The sequence below is a fragment of the Drosophila obscura genome, unplaced genomic scaffold, assembly GCF_018151105.1.
Source record: "Drosophila obscura isolate BZ-5 IFL unplaced genomic scaffold, ASM1815110v1 contig_192, whole genome shotgun sequence".
Classification (NCBI taxonomy): domain Eukaryota; kingdom Metazoa; phylum Arthropoda; class Insecta; order Diptera; family Drosophilidae; genus Drosophila; species Drosophila obscura.
This window is the reverse complement of record NW_024542781.1, coordinates 3,991,140-4,003,757: the sequence shown is the minus strand read 5'-3', so window position 1 is coordinate 4,003,757 and position 12,618 is coordinate 3,991,140. Positions and strand designations below refer to the sequence as shown.

The window sequence follows — 12,618 nt, the reverse complement described above, 5'->3', positions numbered from 1 at the left end:
ATGTAACTTTAGTTAAAGGGTGTACAAATGTCCATACTCATATCAGAAACTTGGTTGACCAGCAATAATGACGTCACATTCCGTACATGCTGACGTTTTATGTTTTTACTTGTTTTGCTTGAATCCTATTTTGTAAAGCAGTCAATAAAAAAGGAGTCCTTCAAATTAACTAATCCCGTGGGAAATTGATTCATGAATCGGAGAAATTTTTGTGTGTAGTGCTGAGGGTCATAGCTACCTAGAAATATTAAATCGAATATCAAAATCGAGGAATATCAAACGCATCTTGTCGTGTCCGTCAGTATATTTACGGTATATAAAAAAATAATAAGGTATATTTCGTTATATTTCTGAGGGTCTGATTGCGACGACCTTGATCAAATCTTGCATAACACGGGATCATGAGTTTCGCCGGTAAAGTTGTTTTAATTACAGGAGCGAGCTCTGGGATTGGGGCCGCAACAGCTCTCAAATTCGCGAAACTTGGCGCCTGCCTGGCCCTGAACGGACGGAATGTGGAAAACCTGAACAAGGTGGCCCAACAATGCAATGAGGTGAGCCAGTCCACTCCAGTTCAAGTGGTGTGCACCCCAGGCGACATCAGCAAGCCGGAGGACACTGAGCGTGTGTGGGCCGACACCCTTCGGGCGTACGGCAAGCTCAATGTGCTGGTGAACAATGCGGGAATCCTTGAGACGGGCACCATTGAGAACACCAGTCTGGAGCAGTACGATCGCCTGATGAATACCAATGTGCGCGCGATCTATCACCTCACCATGCTAGCCACCCCCGAGCTGATCAAGACGAAGGGAAACATTGTTAACGTATCGAGTGTGAACGGCATCCGATCCTTCCCCGGCGTGCTCGCCTATAATGTGTCCAAGGCAGCCGTCGATCAGTTCACCCGCTGTGTGGCCCTGGAGCTGGCTCCGAAGGGAGTGAGGGTGAACTCTGTTAATCCCGGAGTGATCATCACCGAGCTACAACGTCGTGGCGGGCTAGACGAAGAGGCATATGCCAAGTTCCTGGAGCACGCAAAGGTCACCCACGCTCTGGGCAGGCCCGGAGAGGTGTCTGAGGTGGCGGCGGCCATTGCATTCCTAGCTAGTGATGAGGCTAGTTTCACTACCGGCGTTAGCCTGCCCGTGGACGGTGGTCGCCACGCCATGTGTCCCAGATAGACTTCGCTTGCTCCAAATAGATACGCAAATGAGCTCCCGTCTGATCAGTTATTGCATTTATTTTGTGCCTTTTATAATAAATATACATAGCTTAAAACGAACAGCTACTAGGGGGACACATCACGCACGGTTCGGGTGACCAGGGGTTGTGAGACATGCCTTTTTTTGTTGATCGTCTCACAAGTTATATAAGTACATAGATCTCACATTGTTAGCAAAGACGACCTTCAGAAATGACTCCAGTGCCATTGATGAGCCCTTGCAGAGTGTTGGTGTACTACTTGTCTTCTTTTTGAGCAGATCTCCGAATATTTCACAGACTCGCTGCTTGTTTCCCTTGCTGCCCAATGAAATGAACAAACTTATGTATATTATAAAATCGATTAACCAAATTTATTCTGGAGAGACTCGGAATAGATGCCAGCACACCTCATCGCGGACACATGGCGTGGCGACCACCGTCCACGGGCAGGCTAACGCCGGTAGTGAAACTAGCCTCATCACTGGCTAGGAAGGCAATGGCTGCTGCTACCTCCTTTACCTCGCCAGGGCGACCCAGTGCGTGGGTGACCTTTGCGTGCTCCAGGAACTTGGCATATGCCTCCTCGTCTAGCCCGCCACGACGTTGTAGCTCGGTGATGATCACTCCGGGATTAACAGAGTTCACCCTCACTCCCTTCGGAGCCAGCTCCAGGGCCACACAGCGGGTGAACTGATCGACGGCTGCCTTGGACACATTATAGGCGAGCACGCCGGGGAAGGATCGGATGCCGTTCACACTCGATACGTTAACAATGTTTCCCTTCGTCTTGATCAGCTCGGGGGTGGCTAGCATGGTGAGGTGATAGATCGCGCGCACATTGGTATTCATCAGGCGATCGTACTGCTCCAGACTGGTGTTCTCAATGGTGCCCAACTCGAGAATTCCCGCATTGTTTACCAGCACATCGACGCGTCCGTGCTTAGCCAGCGTGGCAGAAATAATCTGCTCCACATCAGATTCCCTGTTCATGTCTGCTGCGATCAACAGAGCTTGGGCTCCTCCCGCGGCGACTATCTCGTCGGCAGTGGCCTTCAGCTTCTCCACGTTGCGTCCCACAATGGTCAGGAGGCCACCCAGACGGGCCAGGTGAACGGCAGTGCCTGCCCCAATCCCGGAGCTGGCACCTGTCACAATAATAACCTTATCTTTGAAACTGGGCATCATTTATTTGTGTTGGCTCTTCGAACGAACCTCTGGAAGTGGGAGTGGAATGGAGGAATTGGTGGTGTTGGGTGTCGAGTGTTGACGATAACAATATCGATAGCCCCAGCTTTTGGGGCTATTTCCAGTCGTTGTGAAATGAGGAATTGGGTGATAATTATCAGTCAATTAACGCACTATAGAGTTGATATTTCGAGTATGAGATAGTCAGTATTCATATTACATACATATGCATACATACATATATACGCGCACAATGTTTATAGTTTTTTAAAGAGAAGAAGAAACTTACTTCGGAGCTTTGAAGATTTTACTTCGCTACTATTGAAACTACACTATGTACATATGTACGTTGTATAAATTTATTAACCTGTATGCAGAGATACAGATATAGATATTTACTTTAAATGCCATAGATGCTACGTGTTTCCCAAACGAGTTGTATTAGCGGGGGCACATGGCGTGGCGACCACCGTCCACGGGCAGACTTATTCCAGTGCTGAAGCTGGCCGCATCGCTGGCTAGGAATGCAATGGCCGCTGCTACCTCCTTTACCTCGCCAGGGCGACCCAGTGCGTGGGTGACCTTACAGTGCTCCAAGAACTTTGCATACGTTGTCTCATCCATGCCGCCGCGCTTGTGTATCTCGGTGATAATTACGCCGGGGTTGACGGCATTGACGCGCACGCCCTTGGGAGCCAGTTCTAGGGCCACGCAGGCTGTGAACTGATCCACGGCTGCCTTGGACACATTGTAGGCCAAGACACCGGGAAATGCACGCACTCCACACACACTAGACACATTCACAATGGTTCCCTTGGTTTTAATCAGCTCGGGGGTGGCTAGCATAGTGAGCTGGTACATGGCCCGCACGTTAGTGTTCATCAGACGATCGAACTGCTCCAGACTGGTGTTCTCGATGGATCCAGTCTCCAAAATCCCTGCATTGTTGACCAGTACATCGATACGACCATGCTTCTCCAGGGTAGCGGCTATTATCTTCTCCACATCCGCCTCCTTGGTCATCTCGGCCTGCAGCTGCAACGCTGGAGCTCCCCCAGCAGCCAAAATACCGTCAGCGGTCTCCTTCAACTTTTCCACATTGCGTCCCACGATTACCAAGAGTCCACCAAGACTCGCCAGGTGGACGGCAGCACCTGCCCCAATGCCAGAGCTGGCTCCGGTTACAATAATTACTTTGCCCTTGAAGACAGACATTATATTATCGTGAAGATCTTTAAAAAACTCTGGACACTCGAAAGTTTCTTTACATGCATCCCTGTCGCAGACAGACACAGCTGACTGGAAAAGCTTTCGCAGATCAGCTGTTAGTGGCAAGCTTTTTGTGGATGAACATTTTCGATAGGAATTCGAAGAACTTTCCCTGATCAGATCCATCAATGCGTCGTTCGCCGTCCCCCTCAGTATGAATATCTACACAAGACGATTGTTTTTTAAACTTAGATGTTGTTTTATTTCCTTTAAAAAACTGCTACGCATCTGCCGGTGTTTTTGTTGTCCTTAAACCTCGTAGCCATAGGATTTGATGATTTTGTTGAAGGGCTCAGCCGCCTTGGCGATGTTTTCACGTGCCTGGACAGTCAGCTTCTTCAGCTCGCGGTTGTGCTTGAGGGTTACGCGCAACTTGGCCTTGCGCTTACGCTCCAGGCTCTTGATCACATCCTGGTAGTGCCAGCCAACCTCGTGCGACAGACGGCCGACCTGGCAGTACTTGCGGTCGGAGCGCAGGGTCAACACACGCATAGCGATGGGGACAACGACGCGGCGACGCCTGTCGTAGGGCGATGGGATGCCATCGAACACACGCAGACGGGCGAGGGCAGCCTGGCCACGCTTGGTCTTGTGTGGGATCATGCCTGCGAAGGAGAAAAACCAGTACTTTAGTAAAGGCACAATGGCTGAAGCAGGCTTGATAATCTGATGGGCGAGTCAGTTTTAGGTTGGTTACACGGCTTCTCGTTCAAATAATGTAGGTAAGATAGTAATAATCATCACGAAAGTTAAATTTGGAGGACCTCTGAAACACGAGCTTACCTGAAAGAAAATAAGAAGAGACAGTTAATACATGATTTCAGAGGGAAGAGGCAGGAATGGTTGGACCAGCTTCACTCAGTTATGTTTTGTTTACATGGTTTCTCATTCAAATAATGTAGGTAATAAGATTGAAAACATCACGGATTGGCTGAACTCCACTCGCCTTGGGCCTGTACATACCTCTGACCGCCTTGTAGAAGATCCTAGAGGGGGCACGGAAGTGGAAGGGACCACGGGCTGGGTTGACGTTGCAACGCTTGCGCAAGTAGGCCAAAAACTTGATTTTGTTTCTGTAGAAGTGGCCGGAGAGGTTCAGCTCCTCGCAGCGCACGACGGCCACCTTGCCGCCCTGCAACAGGTACTTGGCGACGACGGAGGCCAGACGGCCAAGCAAATGGCCGCGACCATCAATAACAACGGTCTGCAAGGGGAGCACAAAAACAATCGTCAGAAATGTGAGGTTATGTTTTGTGAGCGCCGTATAAACAAATGTGTGCAAGCTGAATTTTCCGCCATTTCACATTCTAGAAATAATAATGAACACATTTCACTCTACCCATGCTCATTTTGTGCAGCAATTGCTCATTTTCACATACGCTAATACTTCCGCTGACTTGGGCACGTGTACAGGGGGGAAACTGTTTTGCCACTAAAAACACAGGCTGTTCGTTGCCACTTGCAACATTTTATCACTGTCACCACAAGTCCACATGGTACTCAACGCTTTGCATACATTTGTTTGATAGTACCGTCACATTAGATTGGTTTATTTGCCTTTTTTTCGGCACTTACCCTGTTCGTTAAACCAGTCATGTTTAAGAACCGCACGGAAAGAAAGCGGAAACTGCGTTGACAGCTCAAGCATCGTACGGCAGGGTTGCTTTCAATGTGTATGTGGAACTATCGATAAAATAATAAATGCTGGTTTTTATGAAATTTACCTCCGGGAAAACTCTTTCATATGGAAACTTGCTTTTGTGCGATCTTATTTGGATACTAATATATTTGTATCTGTTAATTCTAAGAGATTAAGAAAATAAAGTTAAAAATGTACCTATCGATTCGACATATCGATAAGCATTTTTCAGGTCTGATTACTAGTGGCGGCAATAACCAGTATTGGCTAATTACCAATATACCATCACCTTAATATGTAAATCAAAACGAATTTTAAATACCGTATATGGTCACCCTGATTACTTTGGCCATTGAACTAGAACTAGTTCCATCAGGATCCATTGTGCATTTGAAACCATAATATTTACAAGACGCTCAAAATGGTAAAAATTTTTTTTCTCGGTATGTTTACGGCATATTTTGAAAATGACGTTTCTGAGGTTCCAGTCACACTCGACAAAACAAATCAAGTGGAATATTTATTTTTCCAAATATTAAGACACATTTCAAATTGACCGCCAAACTCAATTTAGCGCACCAAAAATACTGACATTTTTCGCTCTCAATTCGTGGAGAGTTTTCAAAATTTGCTCTCAATTCGTGGAGAGTGCTCTCTTTTCAGTGGAGAATAGAGTGTTTTTGTGGAGACTTTCCCCTCATTTTCGTGGTGTGGCAGCATGTTGCTGAAATTTTTCCCATACAAAATCAAATGTATCTTACGGGAGCGCGTATGGAATGAAGATTCATTGTTGCGTCATTCCATACGCGATACATGGTTTGTGTGGGAAAAATTTCAGCAACATCTGGAAATGAATAGGCAGCATTGTTCTGCAACTTTAGCACGGAATGAGCAACAAGTCTGAATACCTTGGGAAAATGGATATTATGGACTTGAGATATTGTTTGAATTTTCAGGCTCCAATTAATGCAAAAACTATTCCATCTCTGTTCTAAAGATATTAAAAAAGTTTTGCAGCTCACGACTACCAATAATAGGTATCAGAACCGGGATATATGTATTTATAACACACAAATATATTCATTAAGAGGTTAAAAACTTGTCAATCTAGGATAAAATCATTATTAATATTTCAATGGAGCTTGGAATATTAAATTTAACCTCAATTAAAGGAAATAAGGTATACAAAAATCCATACGCATAGAAGAAACTTGGTTGACCAGCAACATGTGACGTCACATTTAGTCAACATTTAAGTTTTATGCTTTGGGCGTTTTTGTTTGAACCTTAATATGTAAACAATCCAATGAAAAAGAGTTCTAAAAACTAACCAATCCTGAACAAAATTTATGTATCTATTGGATAAAACTATTTGTTTAGGGCTGAGAGTCCCAGCTAGCTGGTAATATTAAACGGAATATCAATATCGAGGAATATCAACGTCGAATGTTTTGAAAAAACAATCGATACTATCGTGATAGTATCGGGCTGAAATAATTATTAAAAAACCATTGAAACCTTTTAGGAACTTGTCCATTGTAAAAATTTGATGCCACCTGTCGATTTTTTTTACAAATTTATCTTCGTATTTTATAGCAGCCAATCCAAACATATCAAAAGCGCAACGACTGTAGCTCGATACTATCATGATAGTCTCAAAACCGTCGATAGTAGAGGCCATCAGTAAAATAGCGATACTATCGATAGTGCCCTCGATGGTTTGACACCTCTACTGCCGCGCGCTCGGAAAATACAACGAAATTAATTTCTTCGGAATTGCTGCCGCGCGCTCGGAAAATACAAGATGCAATGAATGGTTTTGGCAAGTGCACGTGACAATAAAAAACTGTTTATATAAATGATATAAATGTGCTACGCGAAAAGTGTGTTGAACTGAAAAAACAGAATCACAATATATGTAAAAGCATAGAAAGGAGCAATATCGACGGATACAACAGCAGCAGCTACGGCAGGAAAAGTCGACACCTTAAAAGGTAAGAGGCAAGTCTTGGTTTAGTGGCGGCACGGCAACCACATTTGGTTCGTCTACAAATTTGCGGTTTGTTGGGGCTTTAGTTTTAGTTACCTCAAAATGAACAAATTAATACATTCTGCCCCTTCTGATTGGGGTCGGCCCTTCCCTTTTTGCCCTCTTGTCCCATTTTATCCCCGTTCTTTTTGTTTGGTAATTTAAAAATTAGGTCAATGTATGCGTTACGTTGCTTGGTTTTTGCAGCGACATTCGCTCTCCTGTCCTGTGTATGTATATGTGTATATTTTTGGCTGCTGCTGTCGAACCAGTTTGTTGACCTTGTTTCCCCTTCTCCAAGTGCAATTGGGGCTTGACTTTTTGACAATAATATGTACCACTTTCTGTACATGTGTGCCAGAAAGAGAGAGCGAGCGGCCGAGTGTGTGCGTGTGTGCTAAAAGTGACAACTTAATAGACGCCGCGATGAAAATTCGACTCATTTTTCTAACGGGATCTTTGCGAGATTGGCTGAGTGGGAATTATGGTTAAAAAACACGCAAAGATGTTTGTACATATGTGAAAAGGCTGTTTTATCGCCACCTAGCAACATGACAAAAACGTACCACACTCCTTTTTGGGGCTGTTTCCGTTTTCAGAACAAAGGGAATGGCTCCGAGAGGAGGGTTGGGCTTGCTTTTGCGTGGGGGTGGCTGCGGCTGTGCTTGGTTTGGTATTGATTAAAGTTACTGGTAATCATTGCGATGTGTGTGTGTGTGTGTTTGTGTTCTCGTGATTTATCATGTAAACAAACAATAAACAGCTGTTGTGGCGCCAGAACACCAAGTGTTGGTAAACGGGACGTCGCCGACAGTGACAAAATGAAACGCACATTTTCTCCTGGAAACCAATAGAAAACATGATAAAGTTAAACTTGGCGACCTGACAGCGGGTTTCCACAGTTTTTTTTTATTAAATGTAAGTATTTTCTTCGTCCAATTCAATTTTCACTCATGGATTTAATGTGAACTTCTTGTCTTGCAGATGATGCCCAACTTCTATGAGCTTCTCAAAGTGGCAGAGACGGCCAGTTTTGAAGAGATCAAAGGCAGCTACAAACAATTGATACTACAGTGTCATCCCGACAAACTACAGCAGCATGATGGGGCTGACCCAAATGAGGGAACGGTGAGAGTGGAGGAGCGAAAAGATCAGAACCTGAGCGACTTCAACGCTATAAACGAGGCCTGGAACACGCTTAAAGATCCAATCAAGCGTAAACACTATGATGCCGAATTGCTGCAGTCCAAATTTCAAGCGCACAACAACATATATGCCCACATATCGAGTAGCGACATGCGAAGCATCCAAGTAGAAGTCACGGAAGATGGTGGCGAGGCTGACGGTGACGCAGACGCAGACAAAGAGACGGTGACAGTGTGGAGCTATGCGTACGACTGCCGCTGCGGCGGTCAATATCTGCTGGACGGAGCTGGAACCATCGATGAGTCACCCGGACAAAGCGGGCTAGTCACAAGTGACGCGATTGTGGAGTGCAGCGAGTGTTCTTTGGTGATTGTTGTGAAACAATCTCCGGCAATGTCTGAATAAACACATAACGATGGAATAACGATAAACCTCCGTCGGAGACAATGCCAATGCATGTAATATTCACTATTCAATTAAGACTTTTTTTTTGTATTTCTTATCCCTTTCTTATAAATGATATGATAGCCCGTTTATTGGTTTCTTGAACCCTTGCTCAACGAACGGATCTTTTGATATGCAAAACATGTTGTCATCGATGCCGATGGCTGCGTCCTGCACGCACACACATATGCCCATGCCCATGCCCCTGTCGCTTCCCATTCCCTTTCCTTTCAGTGGCCCAACTTTGTCGCTTGACTCCCCCAAAAATGATGTAATATGTGGCACACATCAGCTCGGTTGCAGCTCCTCCCACTCCCAGTCTGGGGCCTAGCTATTGGCTTGCATAAATTTCATTTCCGCTGCGCGAAAATAAATTACAGCAACGTTGATGTCTTTGGCGCGTGTGAATTGTTGGATTGGAGCATACATAATATTGGTATTTCGATCATTCGTGGGCGCTTTTTGGGTCACTCTTTAAATTTGGATGCTGGACGGAGGTGATTCCCAATAAACCTCCAGCCGGAGCACTGTTAAGGATTTCGTTTCTGAAATATGGGTTTTAAAGGAGTATTGGGATACGGTCTTAGAATGTCGTCGAAAATATCCCCATGGAGAGCACTCTCCCGACTTCTATGAGTTTATACCAGCTTTTATATAGATATTGGAGGGTCTACCAGTCTGTACACAATCTAGTATCTATCTAAACACACCTTTTTAAGTTTAGGATAATAGGAACCATTTTGATAATAGGAAATATATATGTATATGGAAGTTCTTCTTGTTGGATTAAATCAATACTTTTACTAAACTTAAAGCAAACTCAAAGCAAATACTAAATCAGGTCAGCTAATTAGGCAGCAAAAACAGTTTCCCCGCCTGCACAATGCCATAACTAATTCCTTTCCTACTCCTGATCCCCCTATTACAGTTGAGAATCTTATTTCATCGTGTATTCCCGTTAGGTCTTCATCCGCATAACGTGCGCCCAGACAGCCCTTTTTTTATATTTAAGCGCCTTAACAATAAGTATAATAATTACTTGCACTCGCGCCCAGTTTTGTGGATTTTTATTTTCTGGTAAGATTCAATAACCCCGCCCGATGTTCGATGCCCGATACCAGTCGCGATGATGACGATGATGTCAGCAGCTGCAAAAACAGAGAGAAACAGAGGAACACAGAACATGTTTATAAATGTAGCAAAATGGAACAAACAAAAGAAAAACCGCACTCAGCCCATTGGGTATGGTATCCATTTGTTTACGATTATTGCACAGTGCCGTCGAGTAATTCGCTGTCGGACCCCCTCTGTCCCTGTGCCACCGTCCCGTCCCGTCCTCGCCACTGGCACAACATTCATTACGCACACAGAAGAGCCGAGCCGGCCGGAGTTTTTTATATTTTATTTTTATCTCTCTGGCTCCATCTCTTCTCTACTACTTCTCTTTCTCTGGGCCTCTGGCCGGATAAGTACGTCACTCAATTGATAATTAACGGTGTCTAGCTTTCGATTTCTATGTATGTAAATACATACTTATGTATGTGTGTCCATGAGCATGTGCACAAATGTAATTTACATAAAACGGCAGGCACTCTTGATTTCCAGCAGTTTTAACAAAAATTTACATACAAATGTACTTACTTGCGGTAAAGATAATATTGGTGTGCTTTATAAATGTGTAACAAGGGGATTTTCCGTATTTGTATCCTGGCGGCTTCAATACCTTCAAATCGATACCTTTAACTTATTTTCTAGCCATTGTACCCCAAGGGGGTACAGAAAAACGGTCACTTTCAAATAGTCGTTACTTTAACTAGACAAATTGTTTTGCAAAATTCTTTTTGTTCATATACGCACAGAATAAACTTTTTAAAATTTCAAAACCATTTTTTATTATGTATTTAGTACTTACACCTGATTTTTGTACTTTTAATTTGAAAAGTTCAAAAATAGGCAAAGTTAAAAAATTTAAGATCACTTAAAAAATCCTTAAAATAGCCAAATTTATACACTGAGCTTGACTCCCGTATTTTGCCATTGTATCAAAAAAAAAAATTAAATTTAAGAAAAACTGAATTAATCTTTTTTTAATTGTATAATTTTAAACTCACTCGGCTGTTAATGGTTAAGGGTAATGTTTCATGATTTTCATGTTTTCTGACAAGTTCTTCATTCCTTAATGATATTATTGTAAGCTATTGTTGCTAAAGTTTGACCGCCAATGTGGGAAAGTTTGTCTCTGATCTCTGGGTATATTCTCATTTCTCACTTTAATAACCTTTTGACACAGAAAATTGAAACGCTTTAGCGCATTTGCCGCTCGTAAGTCAGTCAATGGCTCTTGTTGTTGTTGTTGTTGTTTCTATGGTTGTTTTTTGTGACACGCGTCACAGCGCGATGCCAGATAACGCTCGCTGTCGGAAAGTGCAGATACTATATGTATGTATGTATGTGTAATATGTATTTTAAGCCGACTCCTCCAGTCTCCGTCTTACTCTGCCTGCCACTTTCATTTTGTTTTCACTGAGCATTAAAGCCGCTTGAGCAGCTTTAATTGCCCCAAACGCGGGCAGAGGCAGACGGAAAAGATCTCGCATATTTATGTACATAGGTAGAAAGCAGTAGAGCAGTTCGAGCCGATCAATGTCGGGAAACAGCGTGGAAAATCGTTGTCATAGACTGATCATAATCCAATGAAAACTGTCTCAGTTTAAGATGGAAGTTGGTGGCTTCGTTGAAGGGAGGGAGGGATATGCCATAACAACAGTCGTCCAAGCATGATAATATATGAATCACAGGTGGGTATTACTATTATTATGACAAATGTATCCCAGAGAGACAAATGTTTTTCAGCATTCCCTGAATCTGAATCAATCGATTCCCGATCCAGCTGCTGCCTCCGAAACAGTTGATTTTTGCAATAAAAAATAAAAAAAAATGATGATTCTTCCCTGTACAATAGTACAATGGAATGGTATTTATTCAAGTGAGGTGCGATCTGCGATCCAGCTGGAATGAAGGCCAAGCAAAGGAGAGATATACAGAGATATTCCCCAGAACCCGTTGTTGGGCCAGCAGTAAGCGGCAATCAACAAGCCGCGAAGATCGTGAGTGATAGCTTCGACTTGGTCTTGTCCAGCGGCTTTTTGTTTTATTCTCCTCTAGCTCTTTCGTCGTTCGGTTCGGTTCGGCTCGTCTGTTTGATTGTGTGCTTTTTTTGCGTCTTTCTCTCAATCTTAATTACACAAAAGTGCCAATTAATTGTTGTGTGTTTCTTGTTCTTGTTCTTGGCTTCGCTTCCCTTCCCTTCCCAGACAAGAACCAACAACCGACACCTCGGGGCTACATTTTGTTCATTTTATTGTTCTGTTTCTGCTTCTGCTGTTCGACGAAAGTTCTGTTGATCTTTAGATGCTTCGTAGGTCCCGGCGTGTGAAGAGAAAAGCAAGGTAACACACATACAATGTGGGGCAATAAGTAGAGCAGACAACCTCCTCCTACACATGTTTGCAGACTCCTCCGTACCCTGTATTCTGTACTCTGCTGCCTTTCTGGAGCAAACAAAACGAATCTAATTGAAATCTAATTCATCCATCTTTACAGTCGTGGCCGTGGCAGTGCGTAATCCACGCCAACAGACGTCAACCTGGCTGGAAGCTGCAGCCTCACCATTAGCAACCACCACAAGACTGAAACGACGCCG

The 12,618-nt window shown here is 43.9% G+C and overlaps 5 protein-coding genes across 6 annotated transcripts; 2 read left to right on the top strand and 3 right to left on the bottom strand.

Moving 5' to 3' along the window:
- Positions 1-353: 353 nt before the first annotated feature.
- On the top strand, positions 354-1,278 carry LOC111071046 (glucose 1-dehydrogenase-like). Its single transcript, XM_041593662.1, has one exon. The coding sequence runs from the start codon at positions 402-404 to the stop codon at positions 1,179-1,181; it is 780 nt and encodes a 259-aa protein (XP_041449596.1). The 5' UTR covers positions 354-401; the 3' UTR covers positions 1,182-1,278.
- A 294-nt stretch (positions 1,279-1,572) lies between these two features.
- On the bottom strand, positions 1,573-2,443 carry LOC111071042 (cyclopentanol dehydrogenase-like). The gene has a single exon (XM_022362143.2). It carries the CDS (start codon positions 2,386-2,388, stop codon positions 1,612-1,614), a length of 777 nt encoding a protein of 258 aa, XP_022217835.1. The 5' UTR covers positions 2,389-2,443; the 3' UTR covers positions 1,573-1,611.
- Positions 2,444-2,725: 282 nt separating this feature from the next.
- LOC111071044 (uncharacterized oxidoreductase TM_0325-like) lies at positions 2,726-3,665 on the bottom strand. The gene has a single exon (XM_022362144.2). The coding sequence runs from the start codon at positions 3,601-3,603 to the stop codon at positions 2,830-2,832; it is 774 nt and encodes a 257-aa protein (XP_022217836.1). The 5' UTR covers positions 3,604-3,665; the 3' UTR covers positions 2,726-2,829.
- A 170-nt stretch (positions 3,666-3,835) lies between these two features.
- On the bottom strand, positions 3,836-5,336 carry LOC111071045 (60S ribosomal protein L13a). Its single transcript, XM_022362145.2, has 3 exons — positions 5,233-5,336; positions 4,621-4,861; positions 3,836-4,262 (listed from the first exon to the last, which is right to left on the bottom strand). The coding sequence occupies exons 1-3, from the start codon at positions 5,251-5,253 to the stop codon at positions 3,907-3,909; spliced, it is 618 nt and encodes a 205-aa protein (XP_022217837.1). The 5' UTR covers positions 5,254-5,336; the 3' UTR covers positions 3,836-3,906.
- A 1,867-nt stretch (positions 5,337-7,203) lies between these two features.
- Positions 7,204-12,605, top strand: LOC111071103 (DPH4 homolog). Of its 2 annotated transcripts, none has more exons than XM_022362238.2 (3): positions 7,204-7,290; positions 8,310-8,929; positions 12,519-12,605. In XM_022362238.2, the coding sequence occupies exon 2, from the start codon at positions 8,310-8,312 to the stop codon at positions 8,874-8,876; it is 567 nt and encodes a 188-aa protein (XP_022217930.2). In that variant the 5' UTR covers positions 7,204-7,290; the 3' UTR covers positions 8,877-8,929; positions 12,519-12,605. The 2 variants fall into 2 exon arrangements, with proteins under 2 accessions (XP_022217930.2, XP_022217928.2); XM_022362236.2 differs by lacking the exon at positions 7,204-7,290 and adding an exon at positions 8,124-8,243.
- Positions 12,606-12,618: the final 13 nt, after the last annotated feature.

Bases quoted from the DNA above. Each gene is read 5' to 3' on its own strand.
- LOC111071046 (XM_041593662.1), top strand. From the start codon at position 402: ATGAGTTTCGCCGGTAAAGTTGTTTTAATTACAGGAGCGAGCTCTGGG.
- LOC111071045 (XM_022362145.2), bottom strand. From the start codon at position 5,253: ATGACTGGTTTAACGAACAGG. The intron at 4,862-5,232 runs GTAAGTGCCGAA...CTCCCCTTGCAG, and splicing joins TGACTGGTTTAACGAACAGG to ACCGTTGTTATTGATGGTCG. The intron at 4,263-4,620 runs GTATGTACAGGC...TCTCCTTCGCAG, and splicing joins CTTCTACAAGGCGGTCAGAG to GCATGATCCCACACAAGACC.
- LOC111071042 (XM_022362143.2), bottom strand. From the start codon at position 2,388: ATGATGCCCAGTTTCAAAGATAAGGTTATTATTGTGACAGGTGCCAGC.
- LOC111071103 (XM_022362238.2), top strand. From the start codon at position 8,310: ATGATGCCCAACTTCTATGAGCTTCTCAAAGTGGCAGAGACGGCCAGT.
- LOC111071044 (XM_022362144.2), bottom strand. From the start codon at position 3,603: ATGTCTGTCTTCAAGGGCAAAGTAATTATTGTAACCGGAGCCAGCTCT.